Source organism: Bos indicus x Bos taurus, chromosome 3 (assembly GCF_003369695.1).
Source record: "Bos indicus x Bos taurus breed Angus x Brahman F1 hybrid chromosome 3, Bos_hybrid_MaternalHap_v2.0, whole genome shotgun sequence".
NCBI lineage: Eukaryota > Metazoa > Chordata > Mammalia > Artiodactyla > Bovidae > Bos > Bos indicus x Bos taurus.
Window position 1 is genome coordinate 22,985,480 of NC_040078.1, and position 16,516 is coordinate 23,001,995.

At 45.6% G+C, this 16,516-nt stretch overlaps 1 protein-coding gene across 29 annotated transcripts in view; it reads right to left on the reverse strand.

The window, feature by feature from the left end:
• Positions 1-1,283: 1,283 nt before the first annotated feature.
• PDE4DIP (phosphodiesterase 4D interacting protein) overlaps positions 1,284-16,516 on the reverse strand; it is a 238,549-nt gene continuing 223,316 nt past the window's right edge. For 12 of the 29 annotated variants that reach the window (XM_027535485.1, XM_027535481.1, XM_027535537.1 and 9 more), the window contains 10 exons: positions 15,494-15,683; positions 14,780-14,904; positions 9,294-9,533; positions 7,520-7,636; positions 6,733-6,959; positions 5,507-5,686; positions 4,277-4,415; positions 3,918-3,964; positions 3,001-3,052; positions 1,284-2,323 (listed from right to left, as the gene is read on the reverse strand). In XM_027535485.1, the coding sequence (XP_027391286.1) occupies positions 2,178-2,323; positions 3,001-3,052; positions 3,918-3,964; positions 4,277-4,415; positions 5,507-5,686; positions 6,733-6,959; positions 7,520-7,636; positions 9,294-9,533; positions 14,780-14,904; positions 15,494-15,683 (1,463 nt within the window). In that variant the 3' untranslated portion in view covers positions 1,284-2,177. Of the gene's footprint in view, positions 2,324-3,000; positions 3,062-3,917; positions 3,965-4,276; positions 4,416-5,506; positions 5,687-6,732; positions 6,960-7,519; positions 7,637-9,293; positions 9,534-14,779; positions 14,905-15,493; positions 15,684-16,516 lie in introns of all 29 variants that reach the window. The other 17 variants (XM_027535530.1, XM_027535548.1, XM_027535541.1 and 14 more) reach the window with 7 other exon arrangements.

Sequence of the window (16,516 nt, forward strand, 5' to 3'; positions counted from 1 at the left end):
CTCTCTGCTCTGTATCATGGCTGTCTCAGGGGCAGGGTGTGTTCCCCAGTTGTTGGAGTAGAAGCCTTGAGGGTTGGGTTTAATCAGGCTGTTGCCCTTGAGTGCATGCTCTGCCCCAAAGGAAGTGAGTGGTGAAGCAAGTGAGGGCCATGTATTCACAGAGGATATACATCTACAGCTCCACTCAGGGTCAGCCCAAGGTTATGTCCCTATTGTTTGTCTCAGATCTAGTATAAGGCTGTGGTGTGGAGTGGGCTGGGGCTGGAGGTTGGGGGATTGTGGCTGCAAGGATTGAGGTGGCTGCACTGCTGCCCGAGATCGGGGTTGCCTCTGTGGCAGACTCACCCAGGACCTGTCTGCCTAGATCTAGTACTAAACTGGAAGACAAACCACTACATACTCCTCAGCGTGGTGTGTTCGTGATGGCCACCAAAGCCCCAGCTGGACTGCACCCCAGGGCCTCTGGGTTGTCTCTGTCCTCTCTCAGGGCCTGTCTGCTCAAGATTCACCCCTTGGCCCTTGCACGCCCCTGTTGTGCCGCCCTGTGCACACACTAACGTTTGCTGCATCTACACCTGTTGCTCTGAGCCCTCACTGACTATGGCCTCTGAGGCTATTCCGGGATTACACCCCAGCTGTCCTGGTCTGTCTCTGCAAAGCTAGATCAAGTATCTACCAAGATCCTGTGCCAGACCATGGTATGGAGTGAGTGGGGCCAGGGGATTGGCCCCTTTGGATTGGGAAATACAGCAAGGAGGCTGCTCACAGTGCACAACTCTCCACCCTGATTGTCAGCAACCCAGCATGTGCTCCTGATGAGTCTAGACTTCTCCAATCCTTCTGTCTCAGATTTCCCAGGAGGCAAGGGGGCCAGGCCACTCCTTGCAGGACCCCAGGACTGGGATGCCCAAATTGTGACTTGACCTGCTAACTCCAGGGCCGGGTCTACCCTTGTGGACCTTCTCTTTGCAGATCCCTCCCAGGGGCCCAGAACCCGGACAGATTCTTTTCTTTCCCATCCTACAGAGTTATGTGTAGATCCTTCTTGCAGCTTTGGTTTTCAGGAGTTATGCTAGTTTCCAGTTAGTTTCCATTAATAAGTGTCCCACATGTGAATGTATTTTTGATGTGTTTGTGGGGGAGGGGATCTCCATACCAGCTACTACAGCATCTTGATTCTGCTTCAGATGCTGAGCTTTTTAGTGACAGTTTGTCTTTCCTATTCTTACACACTCACCCTGCAGGCTGGTATAGAAATTGGAAACTAAGCAGGCAAAGAAAACTATTTTTTTATACATAGTTTGCTTTAATAGCCACCAAAAAGACTGTGTCATTTCCTTTCACTGACCCTGTCCACCAGTTATGTTAGCTTTCCACATATCACTATAGCAACATATATAAATATATATCATACATTTATACACACATACACACTTTCTAAAGCACTTTTGTGAAGACACAGACTAGGCTTCAGCACAAGCACAACTGGGGGCCTCTTGCATGTCACTTAAAAATGATCACTGCTTTGCTTTACACAAGACTTTCAGTGGGCTTGCTGTGGCCATTAGTCCCTCGTTCCCAGAGATAAGTTGGGATGACAAAAGGGGACAGTATATGTAAAGTCAGTACAGCTTTTGGAGATCACAATAGAATATAAGTAGGAAGTCTAGGCTATGCATGAGATGGCATATGGGAGTCACCACTCCCACCACATGGATTCAAAGTAGTCAGGTGCTGCAGTGTCGACTGATGCCCAGCCTGACAGTGACCCAGCTGCATGGGCCCTGGGTCAGGCAGTCGGGCCCCCCTGCCCACACTGTCCTGCAGGGCACCGCTGCTCAGTCCTGTGCTTTCAGATCTGCCGAGGAGTGCCAATGTGGGGACCACATGCTGCATTGTGGAGAAGCAGGTCGTTTCCCCTGAGCTGACCCTCTGAGGACAGGTGATGAGGCAAGAAATGTCTGTTGCTGGCTCCCATGCCCCCAGCGTATTCAGAAGCAGTGTCACAAGGTCCTCTATGAACTAGGCATGTTTTCCTTAGTGCTGAGCCGTGGGCACCCTGCCTTGTTATTCCTCAACTGCAAGAAAGACCCTCTGCCTTTCACCCTGCCCATGAGGCAATCTCTCTGACTCCTTCCAGACCCTCCAGTAGGTGTGGAGGAGGGCCCAGATCCTCCTCAGCAGACAGGGAGCTGTGAAGAAGGGGCACAGGCCCATCCTTCCTGCTGTTTTAAGGACCTCTGGTGGCTTCGCTTCTTGCATGTCTCCTGGAAGGCAAGGGTCACAGGACTGGAGTGCATGGCAGGGCCCTTAGGGATTTCACCTGGAGACCAAAGTAACACAATGGAAGTAAGAGTCCATTATCAGATCCTGCTGGTGGCTAACAGGCTGGAGAGGGCTGAGTGGTGACAGAAGCCAGGATCGTGGTGAGAGCCTGTCAAGAGGATGAGCTGAAGGGAGGCGCTGAGGTCTGGAGGAGCAGCGGGTGCCACCAGATTAGAGTGAAACCTTCCCACACCACCTGTGGCCAGATCTCTGCTCACAGCCACTGCACACCAGGTGGCCAGACCCTACGGCTCCCTCTTCAGGGGCCAGCTCACTCTCCAGTTTGCTTGGGAGAACGAGGATGACTTTTGTCATTTCCCAGGAAGAGATATGCTTAGCATGAAACAGGCACATATAGAAGTGGCCTGTTTTAAGAAGGAGAGGGCATTTTGAGAGGCAGGCCCTTGTTAAGTTTATGTTCTGTTTACTTGATGAGGAGATGGGGGTGGAGGGCGGTGGGGGCAGGTCAGCAGGGCCCTCAGAAATCATCTAAATCTAGTGCCTCCTTTCCAGATGAGGGTCAGTGGTCTCACAGAGACTGGGGCCAGCCAAAGCCACACAGCCAGTTAGTGACAAGCCTGGGATTAGAACTGGGGCCCTGGCCCATTTCCAGTGGCCTAGCAGAAGTGGGAAGGAGACTCCCAAGCCAGCGAGTATGAGAGGCTGTTGGGTTACCTTTGCTGGGACAGGAATAAGGCTTTACAGAAGCAGTCTTGTAAGAGGTCTTCTAAAAAGGCTCAGGAAAGAAAGGAATCAGAAGAAATTAGCAGGAAAAAATATCAGGGTTAAATTATGGCCCAACCCATTTTCACACTGTGGGGTCAACATCTTTTTAGGTTACAATTTAGGAACATTCCTAGGAATGAACTCAACTGATTATGGCAAAGCTTTAAAGTCCAAGGTAAAAGGCTTAGTTTTTGACTTTGAAGCCATTTCTAACACCTCAGGTTTTTCTTCAAAGTGGCTGCTAGAGAATGCATTGGTATTTTCAATAAACATAGAGAATGCCTGCCTTATAAATAATCTTTCCCTTTAAGTTTCAGTTTTTCCTTATTACCAAGTTCTCTTTTAGATCAATAAGACCCAATGATTTTATGTTGTTTCCTAAAGAAAAACTTGTCAAAATCAAATTGCTGCTTTCAGCCCAATATTATGCAGTGAAATCAACTTGTTAGGTGGCATCTTTCCATCGGTTTTTCATATAGTGACATAGGAACCCCGGAACCCGTGACTGGCCTCAGGATTCCTTTACTGGAAAGCTCATTCAGAGGCAGACCCCACATGTCCTCTGACCTTGAGAATCAACTGAACTGCATTTCTCCCCAGTCCTGACATGGCATAAAGGAGAGAGAATTGGGGTCAAGAGAGAAGATGATGATAAAGTGAGAGTGAACTGAGAAGTCAGGGAAGGTTTCTGATGAGGGTGGGAGGACTGATGGGGATGGAATCCAGAGGGATGTTCATTGAGAACCTGTGCTCTCACAGGTGGACCAGAAATTTCCTCTTGGAAGGTCAGTGCAGGTCAGGAGTCACCTGTGCATTCTGATACAGACGGTGATAGTTTGCTCTTATCAGTGCAGTGTTTTCCTTACCTCCAAATTAGTCCTTGCCTTCTTCAAAACGTCGTGTGTCCTGGTCACTGAAACAAACAAACAAACAAACAAAAAAACAGTTCCCAAAGGCAGAAATTACCAGCGGGGTCCATATCTGTCTTGGGTGTGTGTGTTCTAAAGCTTGTCTTTCTGGCCACTAAGCTTGGGGTCTCCTGCTCCCCTCCACCCTCACATCTCCTCCTCTGCCTCTATGATTACTGATGGCACAGGAGGTTCAGGGATATCACATCAGTCTTCCCCATCCCCTAGCCTCTATGGTCACTGTCCATTCACAGCCCAGGTGGGGAGCCTGGAAGGCCCCCCAGTTTCCTGTCCCATTCTCTGGCTCAGGCACCCACACTGGCTGAAGATGAACTGCTCCATGCTCTCTTTCTGCTGGTTGGCGGTCTTCAGACGCTCAGATGTACTCTGAAGGAGACTTTCCTGTTTGGATAGTTTGGTTCTCAGTTCCAGAAGCTCCTTTTTCATAGACTCTCCCTGGGAAGAAAAATAGGTGCTCTGTCAGTGGTCAGAAGGCCTAAAGCACCCTGTGATTTGTGGCTCTTTACACCCCAAATAGGATTCTACAATCTTCTCAAGTATTTCTGGACCAGATTTCCCTCATGAAAGCCTCTAAAACCCTCCAGCAGGTGATGGCTCAGGATGGGCCATGAGGTGGGAACACTGAGGACCTGGAAGCCCCTGTGCAAACGAGCACAGGCCACACTCCAGCTGCTGCAGAGAACCTGAGTCCAGGCCACACTGAAGCTCCCAGCTGTGAGTAAGAGCTCTGATTTAGTGCTGACATAGTTCTATTACTTGGGCATCAAAACTTGGTCATTAGGAATATTATGCCTGGGGAGACAGGGCTGGCCCGAGACAGTCTACAAGTCTGTAAATATATCTGCCAACCTCAGGATGGCAAAATACTTCCTCCTTGCAATTAGCAAAGTTGGATCCCATAAAGTTATCACTGATACTAGTCTAGAATGAGAACCCTAGGAGGGATTTTGAAATCTACCTAATCCAAGATCATCAACCAGAGTGGCCTAAGATCTGAGAGCACCTGGGGGAGGCTGACTCTCACCAGGCTTGACCCAGAGACACAGGTTTAAGTGGAAATTTTTCTGGGATTTCAGTGGGTGGGTAAAAAGGGCTGGTCCACTCCTGGTGACATTCTGTGATCCTGTCTGCCTATGTGGACTTGGGGGTGAGTGGGAGTGGGCTTAGGATGGAAAAGGAGGTGTTGATGTTTTAAATGGCCCTGAACTTCAGCTCAGCTGAACTTTAGAAAGTTAAAGGGATGGAACAATTGTGGGTTACCAGGGCTCTCATGTCTCTGCCTCCTCTATGTTCTTTTCTTCTCCTGTTTGGCTCCTTATCCTGGGGGTCAGGCTGGGAGGAGAGGAATGTTTTCAGACCTGCACAGAGAGCGCTCACCACGGAGGAGAGGTCTCCCTCCAGGGACACACGCCTCATGTCACCTTTGTCCCAACTGCCCATTCGGCTCCTGATCTTCAGGCTCTGCAGGCCGAGGAGGTAGAAGGCTAGTTGGGGGGCAGAACCGGTAGAGGATGCTGGCTTCTTACCACTTTGTCCACAAGCACAGGGCCGGGGGAGCTTGGCAAGGCTGCTCGCCAGAACATGGTGAGGAGGGAGGCTGATTCCTCCAGCCGGTGGTGCAGGGCGGTGGCGCTGCTCCTCAGCTCCTGGATGCCTTCGCTGCCCATCACCTGGGAAAGGGGCAGTAGCCATGGGCATCCCTGTGGCTGAGAGAGCACAGGCCTCAGCTTCCTTTGTGAGCGAGGTACGGCCACAGGCTTGCTTGAACCTGTGAGACTTTTTTCTAACCTGGAAGCCAAGGTTCTCTGACCTCAGCAAGGACCTCCCACTTTGTAAGAATTCATTTGATTCCACACCTTTTAGCTTTTAGTCCTGCTTTGTGCTCTGGAGTCTAAGGTTCCTATTTTTGTACTGTACCCCCACCCCCACTGCCCTTCCCTAAATCAGGCCTTATGCTTCAAATGGGCTGCACCATTTGTAGCTCAAAGGACTGAGTGCTGCTCCCTTTACCTGGCATTCTCCTCCCCAGAGAACTGCACAGCCACTAGTGGCGCCCTAACCCCCATGAACCTGTCGCCTTCCTTCTGGGATAATCGCCACTTCTGGGTTCACTCCGTCAGCACTTCCAGCACTGTGCCTGGAGCCCCTTGTTGTATTTGTTGACTCAGGTGTGGGTCTCCCTCTCACGTGTTGGGGCTCCTGGAGCTAAGACAGCACAGTGGCTGGTACCTAGGTCTCTCCCTGGGGAAAGACTCTGAGAAGCCTTGTGGCCTGCTCCCCTCTCCTGCTCAATTTGAGCAGAGAAATCCAAGGCTGCCACCCTCCTCACCCCTTCCACACATCTGGCCCATATGGATGAATATTCTCAATTCCCAGGCAACTGATGAAGTGATTTTATCCTGCCCACAAATGATCATATCCCAGTGTGACTTTAGCAGATAATAAAGAACCAAACAGCATTCCAAGTATGCTGATGCTTAATATGCTCTACTGATGAGGATGGCAATGCTGCACATGCTTTTCTGTGGTTCTCAGGGGAAATGGAGAGTCAGCTACATCTGGAACAGAACAAAGCTAGTAGTGAAACTAGCTGGTGAAGACAGAAGGCCTAGGTGGATGTAAATGGAAGATACATCCTCAGCTGGTGAGAGATGTGGAGCAGGCAGGAAAAATGATAGTGGGAGAAGGAGTTAAAATCAAAAGAAGAAAGGGCTTAAGGAAAAGGTGCACCTAAGAGCTAAAATGTGATTACCTCTATGCCTGGAGCCTCAAGACCAGAGAAGCTGCAGGTTGGTCTCACCAGTGATGCTATCTTCTTGACCAGCAGTCTGCCCTCCCCAATCTGCTCTCTTAGGGCACTATAGTCATCAATGTGGCCAATGACGTGGCGGCCATGCTTATTGGCAAAGGAGCCATCAGTAGCGTCGCCCTCCAGCTTGGGAGGGTTCTTCATTACTGGAGAAGCATCCAAACCCAGCTCTGAGGAATAAAACCACAACAACAAAGAACCCACTGTTAATTCATAGTCATCCTCAGTTCAATCCAAAAGGGACATCAAATAGTAAAAGAGGCCAGAAACAAGATTGACAGTTTTGGAAAGCACACCTGTGAAGTCCATACATATTCTGGGTTCTATATTATTATAGTCTTTCTCTCACCATCTCAGAATCATAAAATTGCCAGGAGGTAAATTTTATCCTTATTGACAAACATTCAGGAAAGACATTAATGTGTTTTTTTTTTTTTAATTTGGGGGTTGAGAAGACACAGACAAGGAAATTAAGCTGGATACAGAGAGCACTTTCAAGAAGGAAGAGGTTACAGTACAATGAAGCAATACCAGAGCAACAGGAAAACCATATGAGGAAGAGTAGTAACAAAAAAGGCAGCCACAGGAGGTGGAATGATAGGGCTAAAGGCCTTGGAACATGCAGAGAAAAATCTCTAAATTCAGATAATGTATATACAGAGAACCAAAAGTTACTTGTATTAATAATTTTCCATCATTAGACCCTGAGTCCTGTGGTTGCCCTCTTTACCGTTCGTCCTACTGAAGGTTGTGGTCTCTGGGCCAGGAGCTGCAGAAGAAGAGCTGGGGAAGACCAGAACTGGAGAATTCATGCCCACATCCCGAACTGGAGGGGAGGCAACCGAATCTAGGGAGTAAAGACAGCCACAGCTTTAGGAACCCTGGAACACACCACTCCACTGGAGATCTAAGGCACCATGACTCTCCTCTCATACAGTCATCACCCATGTTCCACAATCAAAATCAACAGCAAACTAATCACTTATTTTGAAATAAGATGTGAAGGCTGTTCCATGAGAAAAAAGCTTGTAATTTGAAAAAATTATTAGGTGTATTTTTCTAATCCCAAATATGAATACAATATTGTATGCAGTATGTCTAATACAATGCTTTGTAACTAAATATAAATATGCATAAATATATGTGAAGAATTGATGCTTTTGAACTGTGGTGTTGGAGAAGACTCTTTCTCATCCCTTGGACTGCAAAGAAATCCAAACAGTCCATTCTAAAGGAGATCAGTCCTGAGTGTTCTTTGGAAGGACTGATGCTAAAGCTGAAACTCCAATACTTTGGCCACCTCATGCGAAGAATTGACTTATTGGAAAAGACTCTGATGCTGGGAGGGATTGGGGGTAGGAGGAGAAGGGGATGACAGAGGATGAGATGGCTGGATGGCATCACCGACTCGATGGACATGAGTTTGGGTGAACTCCGGGAGTTGGTGATGGACAGGGAGGCCTGGCGTGCTGCGATTCATGGGGTCGCAAAGAGTCGGACACGACTGAGCGACTGAACTGAACTGATATGCAGTACATATGTTAAAATATTTGATCAAGAAGTGAATGGATTTATGGGGATTTAACTCTGCTCTCTAATCACTGTTCTGATGAGTCAGTACTGGAAAATATGTACTAGTATAAGAAGAATAGGAGACATAAGCCTTGGTAAGTTTGAGATGCCCTAGTGGAGACCAGACCACAATCTGGAAAATATCACGAAGAGACTGATATGATCCCACTCAGGCAAATGTGGCTTAGAACCAGATTTCTAGCTCAGGCCTCTCTGCTATATGATGATGAGGAGGAGTGACTGAGCCAGCAGGGATGAGTCCTGGCTGGTGCTGTGGGGAGGCACTGAGAGGGCAAAGCCTGAGAGGGAAGAGAAGCAATACTGAGACAGAACATAATGAAGGAGAAGGAACACAGCAAATCAAAACTTCTGCTTTAAATCCTGGGTTGGCCCGTTAACTCCCGCAGACCTCAGCGTATCAATTAATTGTCTCAGTGCCTATATTTTCTCATGTGAAATACAGAGATAGTAAATCCTGCACTAGCTCTGATGAAATTATTTGAAAAATTATTTGAAAACATGGTAAATTTTAAAACACTCCACAAACATAAGGAATAGGCATTAACATATACAGCTGTTAATTGTTTTGAGTACTTCTCATGGTGTCAGGTACTTGTAAATTATTTCATTTAATGCTCCACATAATCGTTTATATTATTATTATCCTCATGTTAAAGATGAGGAAGCTAAGGCTTAAATACTTGAGGAGTTTTAGCACTTTTCCTAAGGCAAACAACATGTAAGTGGCAAACTCAGAATCTGGAGCCAGATCTGACCCCAAACTCCATGCCCTCAAGGCACTGTACTGAAGCATCTTTGACTTCACCCTGACCCTAAGGAGTGTGGAAGAGGCAATATTGTCCCTTCCACCACACACATCCTGGGGACCTCCCCACTGGCTGAGGGCTTCATGATTCCCTTTTCCTTCCTACCTTGGAAGAATGGCTGCTTGTTTCCAGGGTCAGTGTTGGTGGGGAATTTCTGGTTAACGGAGGAGGAGCTGAGGCCGGCTTTGCTGGCACCACCATCCAACTGCTGTTCGAGCTGCAGTCGCAGACAGTTGTTCACCTGAATGCTCTGCTCCAGCTGCCCTCGCAAAGCTCGGATCTCTGCCACCAGGTGGCTCAAGTCACTGCTCAAAGGGACTTGGTGACAGGCATCCCAGGTATAAGCTGAAAGGAGAGAGAGAGGTCTGGTGGCACTGAACCAAGTGTTTCCAAGCATCTGTCAGAACACTCTTCTGTGACGTTCCTTTCTGCCAAGGACCCCACTGTAATCTCAGAATCCCAGGACTAATGTGGCTTAGAATCTGTTTAGAACCATTACATCCCCTGCTGTGATGGGGATGTCACTTTTCCTGGGCGAGGACTGGCACATATTAAGATGGTACACACTCCAGCCTGGAGTTTCCTTGAGACTCAAATGACCCTTGTCCATTTAGAGGGCACATGATTGGCAGATGAAGTCAAACCTAATATTTCTCCTCCTTATTAACCTTAGTGCTTCAGGCTAGAGAGCAGGGTCTTTCAAGGCAGAAGATCAATACTAAGCTGGAGAAGTACACAGACTGAGAGAGAAGATGTGATGACCTCTACATTCAGGAATCAAAGAGGACAGGAAGAAGAAGGCATCAGGCCTTTGGGCAGCACTTAAGAATGGGAGGGATAGGGCTTCCCTGGTGGCTCAGTGGTAAAGAAGCTGCCTGCTAACACAGAAGTCGTGAGTTCAATCCCTGGCCCAGGAAGATCCCACATGCCATGAAGCAACTAAGCCCATAGGTCACAACTACTGAGCCTGTGCTCTGGAGTCTGGGAACTACAATTATGGGGCACGTATGCCTAGAGCCTATGCTTTTCAGCAAAAGAAGCCACCACAATGAGAAGCCCATCCATCCCAACTAGAGAAAAGCCTGTGCAACAGTGAAGACCCAGTACAGTCAAAAATAAATGAATTTTAAAAATTAAAAAAAAAATGAGAGGGAGAGATCATAACTAATTGGATTTCTCAAGTTCTACTTGCCTTTTTACCTGCATTCACCACCCATAGCCTTTCTCTATGTACTGGGAGGAGAAGAAATCTAAGAAATATTCTATAAGACTATAATTGCTCATCTAAAAACATTGAAGTCAAATGTGTTTAAAAAGACAGAATTTGTTTCAGTTTTTATCAAGGTAATAGGATGCATATACCATATGATACATGCATCCAGTTGCATCAGAGCCATGGGCCTTAACTAAACACGTTATTTCTGCAGTGAGCTATGTGAATATTCTCACGAAATGGAATAAACAAAGAGTGCAGGACAAGATGGCAGAGTAGAAGGATGAGCTCACCTCCTCTTGTGAAAACACTAAAATCACAACTAACTGCTAAACAACCATCAACAGAAAACGCTGGCACCTACCAAAACAGATATTCTGCATCCAAAGACAAAGAAGACACAGTGAGAGAGCAGGAGGGGTGCTTTCATGATATAAGCAAATCCCATACCTGCTGGGTGGGCTACCCACAAACAGGAAAATATATTGCAGTACTCCCACAGGAGAATTCTGAGTCCCACACCAGGCTTCCCAGCCTGGGGATCTGTAATAGGAAGGAGGAGCTACTGGAGCATTTGGCTCTGAAGGCCAGCAGGGTTTGAGTGTAGGAGTTCCACAGGGCTAGGAGAAACAGACTCCAGTTTTAGAGGGTGCACACAAAGTTTCATGAGCACTGGGACCTAGGCCAAAGCAATGACACCATAGAAACCTGAGCTAGACCTACCTGCAGGTCTTGGAGGGTATCCTGGCTCTCTGTAGGGATATGAACACTGGTGGTAGAAGCTCCAGGGAATATTCAACAATGTAAGCTCCCACTCCAGTGTTCTTGCCTGGAGAATCCCAGGGATGGGGGATCCTGGTGGGCTGCTGTCTATGGGGTTGCACAGAGTTGGCCACGACTGAAGCAACTTAGCAGCAGCAGCAGGAGGCTCTCCAGGAGGTTGCCACTTTGGCACCAAGACCTGGCCCCACCCAACAGCCTATAGGCTCCAGTGCTGGGATGCCTCAGGATAAACAACCAACAGGAGGATGGGAACACAACACTACTCATTAGCAGACAGGCTGAATAAAGTAATCAGGAGTCCACTGATGCCTCTAAACATACCCCTTGACCTAGCTCTGCCCACCAGAGGGGCAAGATCCAGGTCCACCCACCACTAGGCAGGCACCAGTCTCTCCCACCAGGATGCCTGAACAATCTCCTGGACCAACCTCACCCACTAGGTGGCAGATATCAGAAGCAAAAATAACTATAATCCTGTTGCCTATGGAAAGGAGACCACAAACACGGAAACTTAGACAACATGAGACAGCAGGGAAATATGTTCCAAACAAAGGAACAAGATAAAACCCCAGGAGAACAACTAAGTGACGTGCAGGTAGGCAATCTACCAAAAAAAAATTCAGAGTAATGTTGGGTAAAGATGATTCAAAATCTCAGAAAAGAATGGAGGCACAGATCAAGAAGATACAAGAAATGTTTAACAAAGAGCTAGAAGGTATAAAGAACAGAGTTTTACAATACAGTAACTAAAATGAAAAAGGCACTAGAAGGAATCAGTATCAGAATAAATGAGGTAGAAGAACAGATAAGTGAGTTGGAAGACAGAATGGTAGAAATCACTGCCATGGAACAAAAGAATGAAAACAAAATAAGGACAGTTTAAAACTAATGCTCTGCGGAGAGGATATTGGCCCTCCTACAACATTGCTTTCCATGAAAAAGTCTACAGCTGGAGTGACTATCCAATGCTGGTTAAGAAGCTGGGTTTGGACTACTCTTACCATCTGGCTTCATGAACTAAAATCTTCTGGCGTGACCAAGGAAAAGTGACTGACATGGAATCTATGAAATATATCATGCAATACAGTAGTATGTAGCACATTTCTCAAGAATCATTCTTCAAAAGTCCTTTTCTTCCCCATGGATAAAGACTCCACATTACAAGGAGGATCCTTACAGGAAGGGTGATCCCTGGAACACCACCTGGTGCTGTGAGGATATAAACTCATAGAGTCCAAATTCTGGAGGTGGCTCTGACACAAGGTGGCAGATGTCTACCTGGCATCCAAGTACAAAGCCGGTGCCATTAGTGGGCACACAGTACAAGGTGGTCTCCCTGTTTTTTACTGGAGCCATTTCAACAAAACTCTCCATGAAAGCATGCCAGAGGCCTAAGACTGATTTTATTATCATGAAACCAAGTTTGTAACTTGACATAAAATGAAGGAGGGACATGAGGGAATAGAATGGAATAGAAAGCTTCAAATAAGATGCCAAAGGCACTATTTTGGCTATGTTTTTCCATTCAGAATTAGTCTTAATAAAATACATTCAATTGAAAAAAGTAAATTAAAAAATTAGGACAGTTTTAAGAGACATCTGGGACAACATTAAATGTATCAACATTTGTATTATAGGAGTTCCAGAAGGAGAAAAGAGAGAGAAAGAGCCTGAGATAATATTGGAAGAGATAACAGCTGAAAACACTCTTAACGTGTGATAGGAAACAGATGCTCAAGTCAAGAAAGTGAAGACAGTCCTATACAGGATAAACCCAAGGAGGAACACTCTCAGATACATATTTGTCAAATTGGGAAAAATAAAAGACAAAGAGAAAATATAACCAAGACATGGAAAAATAAAAGACAAAGAAAAAAATAGCCAAGACATGGAAGCAACCTAAATGTCCATTGACAAGTGAATGATTAAAGAAGATATGGTGCATGTATACAATGGGCTATTGCTTAGCCATAAAAAAGAATGAAATAATGCCATGTACAACAACATGGGTGGACCTAGAGATTATCACACTAAGTGAGGTCAATCAGACAGAAAAACACAAATATAATATCACTTATATATGGAATCTTAGAAAATGATACAAGTGAACTTATTTACAAAGCAGAAACTGACTCGCGGACTTAGAAAACAAACTTCTGGTTACCAAAAGGGAAAGGTGGGGGGAGGGATAAATGAGGAGGTTGGTATTAACATAAACATCCTCTGTAAAACCTATATGGGAAAAGATTCTGAAAATGAATGGATATATGTCTATGTATAACTATATCACTTTTCTGTACACCTGAAACTAACACATTGTGTATGAAATGTACTCCAATATTTTTTTTTAATTTTAAAAGAGAAGAAAAAAAACAAAGTGTGAAGACTTAGCCAAACAAATTCAGATTTTACTATAAAAACTCTAACAGCTTGTTATTGGTGGAAGAATGGACATATTTATTAATGGAACAGAGTGAAGAATTCAGAAATAGACTCACACATATATTGGCAAGTGATTTTTTTTTGCCTTGGCCGTTGTTTTTCAATGGAGATGCCAAACAATTTGAGGATGGTTGTGGTGATGAAAAATCAATTGTGTTTCTATATCCTAGCAAAAAAATTACTTGGCAGTTGAAATGAAAATGTTATCCCACACATGAGAAATATTTATGTAAAAATTGAAATATGAAAGATGAATATACAAAAAATTACAAAATATTACTAACAGAAGTTATGGTCAGTTGATTGTCAACAAAGCTACCAAGGTAATTAAATGGGAAAAGGACATTCTTTGTAATAAATGGTGCTGGGAAAACTGGATATCAATATAGGGAAAAAAGAACTTTAACCTTTTTCTCACATCATATACAAAATTAACTCAAAATGAAACACAGCAAAACACAGTTTTGCTCTTAAACATAAGAGCAAAAACTATAAAACTTCAAGAAGAAAAATACAAGGAAATCTTTATGATCTTGAGATAGACAAAGCTTTCTTCGCTAGGACATAAAGAAAAGAGTAAATAATAAAAAAAAATTTGATGTTCAATAAAATCTAAAAAGTGCTGTCTTTCAAAGACACTAAAAGGACTTAGAGAAATATCTGCAAATTATTTTTCTGACAAATTAATTATGCCCAGAATAAAAATGTCTTTAAAGAAAACTTTTTTCTCACTTTGGGAAGGTCAGTGTGGGAGCTGGTTGTCTGCAACAATCGCTGCGTGGGTGATCAGAATTCACAACATCTGAGACTTTTTCAAATGATGACACCACCAGCATGGTTCTTTGCATTTTTTAAAAATCACTGTATAATCTGGATTTTGATTAACTTGTCTCAGACCATCCAGGTAGGTGAAGTTTGACTCTTGTAGCCTATTTTTAAGGATCTGTAGGCTGAATCTTGCTCTTGTCACCAGCATCTGGGCTTTGTGTGTGAGGGCTCCCCGCTTTTTATTGGGATCCTCAATGACTGAGGCTTTTTCTCAGATAGAACAAAGTAAGTTTCCAAGATCTCTGGAACTCCCAAGGTAAAGACTTCATCGGAAGCTCTAGCAAGAACAAGAAGCTCCCAGGGTGGGGAAGAAGGGAAAACATACCTTTCAGCGTCTTCTTGGAGTCACCATAAAGTGCCTCATAGATCTGTAGCTCTGACTGGAGGGACTGGAAGAGCTGCTGTTTCTCTTCGCACTGTTGCTGCAGGAGGGCCAGCTTACGCTGCAGCCTGGCAAGGGAGAAGCAAGGGTCCACTGAGCAGGTGGATTCCTATCAGGGCAAGAGGCTCTGAGCCAACTTTTACATCATAGAATTTTAGCCCTAGATGTCAACTGAGGTGTCATGAAGACCACTGCCTTTATTTTACAGATGTGGCAAGGGAGGCTCAGAGGGTAAAGCCCCTTTGCTTAGAACTGTGCTGTTAGCTATCACACCTGGGACACACTACCCGGTGTTCTTACTGCCCCACCGTGTCTTGTCATGTTGTCCAGCAGTTACAGGGCTTATGCTGGGAAGCAGCACCAAGGCTGGTGTAGACCTCCTAGGTGATGATGGGACTAATATCCCAAAACTCACTAGAAGTACTTTCTCCAGAATCTGATATGCTAAAGCCTTACTTACATAAGAGAGTTTTACTCTCTCAACTTTGGAGTGAAAAAGTCATTCCTAGAGAAGTCCTTCCTTCTGTTCAAAGTTACCCATAAATCTGAAATAGCAGAAGGGATATCGAGGTTTCTGAAAAGGACCATTCACTGACTTGCCAATATCCCTTTTTCTAAATCTGAAAATGCGGCCATCTTCAACGGGCTCCCTCTAACCTGGAGTCTTTCTCCTGGAGAGACAGTCGTTCCTCCTGGAAATGCAAGATCTCCTGCTGCTTCTCCTTCAGGTCTTCCAGTAACTGCTGCCGGTCTACCTTTTGGTGCTCCAGCTCCATTTCCAGCTCTTGAAGCCGGGATCGAGAGGTCAGCAGAGCCTCCCTCAGGCATTCTGTTTCCTGGGAGTGCTCTGGAAAGCAGGACACAGGAGTGCGTATATTTTAGGGTCAAAGGTCAGCAGGAAGATAAGCCCAAACACATCCATCCCGACAAACAGAACTAAGGTGAAAGGAAGGCCAGCTTATGCTGCCAGGGAGGCAAAGCCAGTGTCTGCTGTTACATCCACATGCTCCAAGGAGTGGGGGCCTCTTTCTCTGCAGAAAGAGGTTGCGGCTGTGATTCAGTATGGCCCGCCTTGGTTTTAGGGAACACACTCTGCTTCCTAACTCTATTTTCTAAGTACTCACATACGCTCTATGCAATAATCCACTCGTGAGTTTTGCCAAGGATCAAGAGGCTTATGTAGAAACCTCTCTTAATGTCTTTTTCCTTTCCTGCAAGCATTATTTCATTCTGGGCTTAATCCTCTTAGCCACCATTCTTTGTCTATTTGGCTATTCAATAAATATTTGTAAATAAAAATAATTTGTGATTGAAAATACATTGATTTCATTAACTCGATTAAAACTAAGGTCACCGCCCACCCCCCATCCCCCCACCCAGGCCCCAGAGGAAATGATGCCCACACATGGATGCCCGCTCAATAGTGTTGAGAAAGCTCTGCAAGATGTTTTTCTAGCAGAGGACCAGGGACCAAAGAGGAGCCCTGAGTGTGTAAGGAGGGAGATGGAGAGGAGACATGGGGATAGCACATCAGCACGAGAGGGACACAGGGAGCCTCAGCGAGGTCTTGGAAGAACCTGAGAGGGTGTTTAGGCCTCCTGCTCCTCCCTTTCCTGGGTCCAAACTAGCTGTGAGTTGTGGGGAGGTAGGACAGGCACTAACTGGTGTCCAGTTTGATAG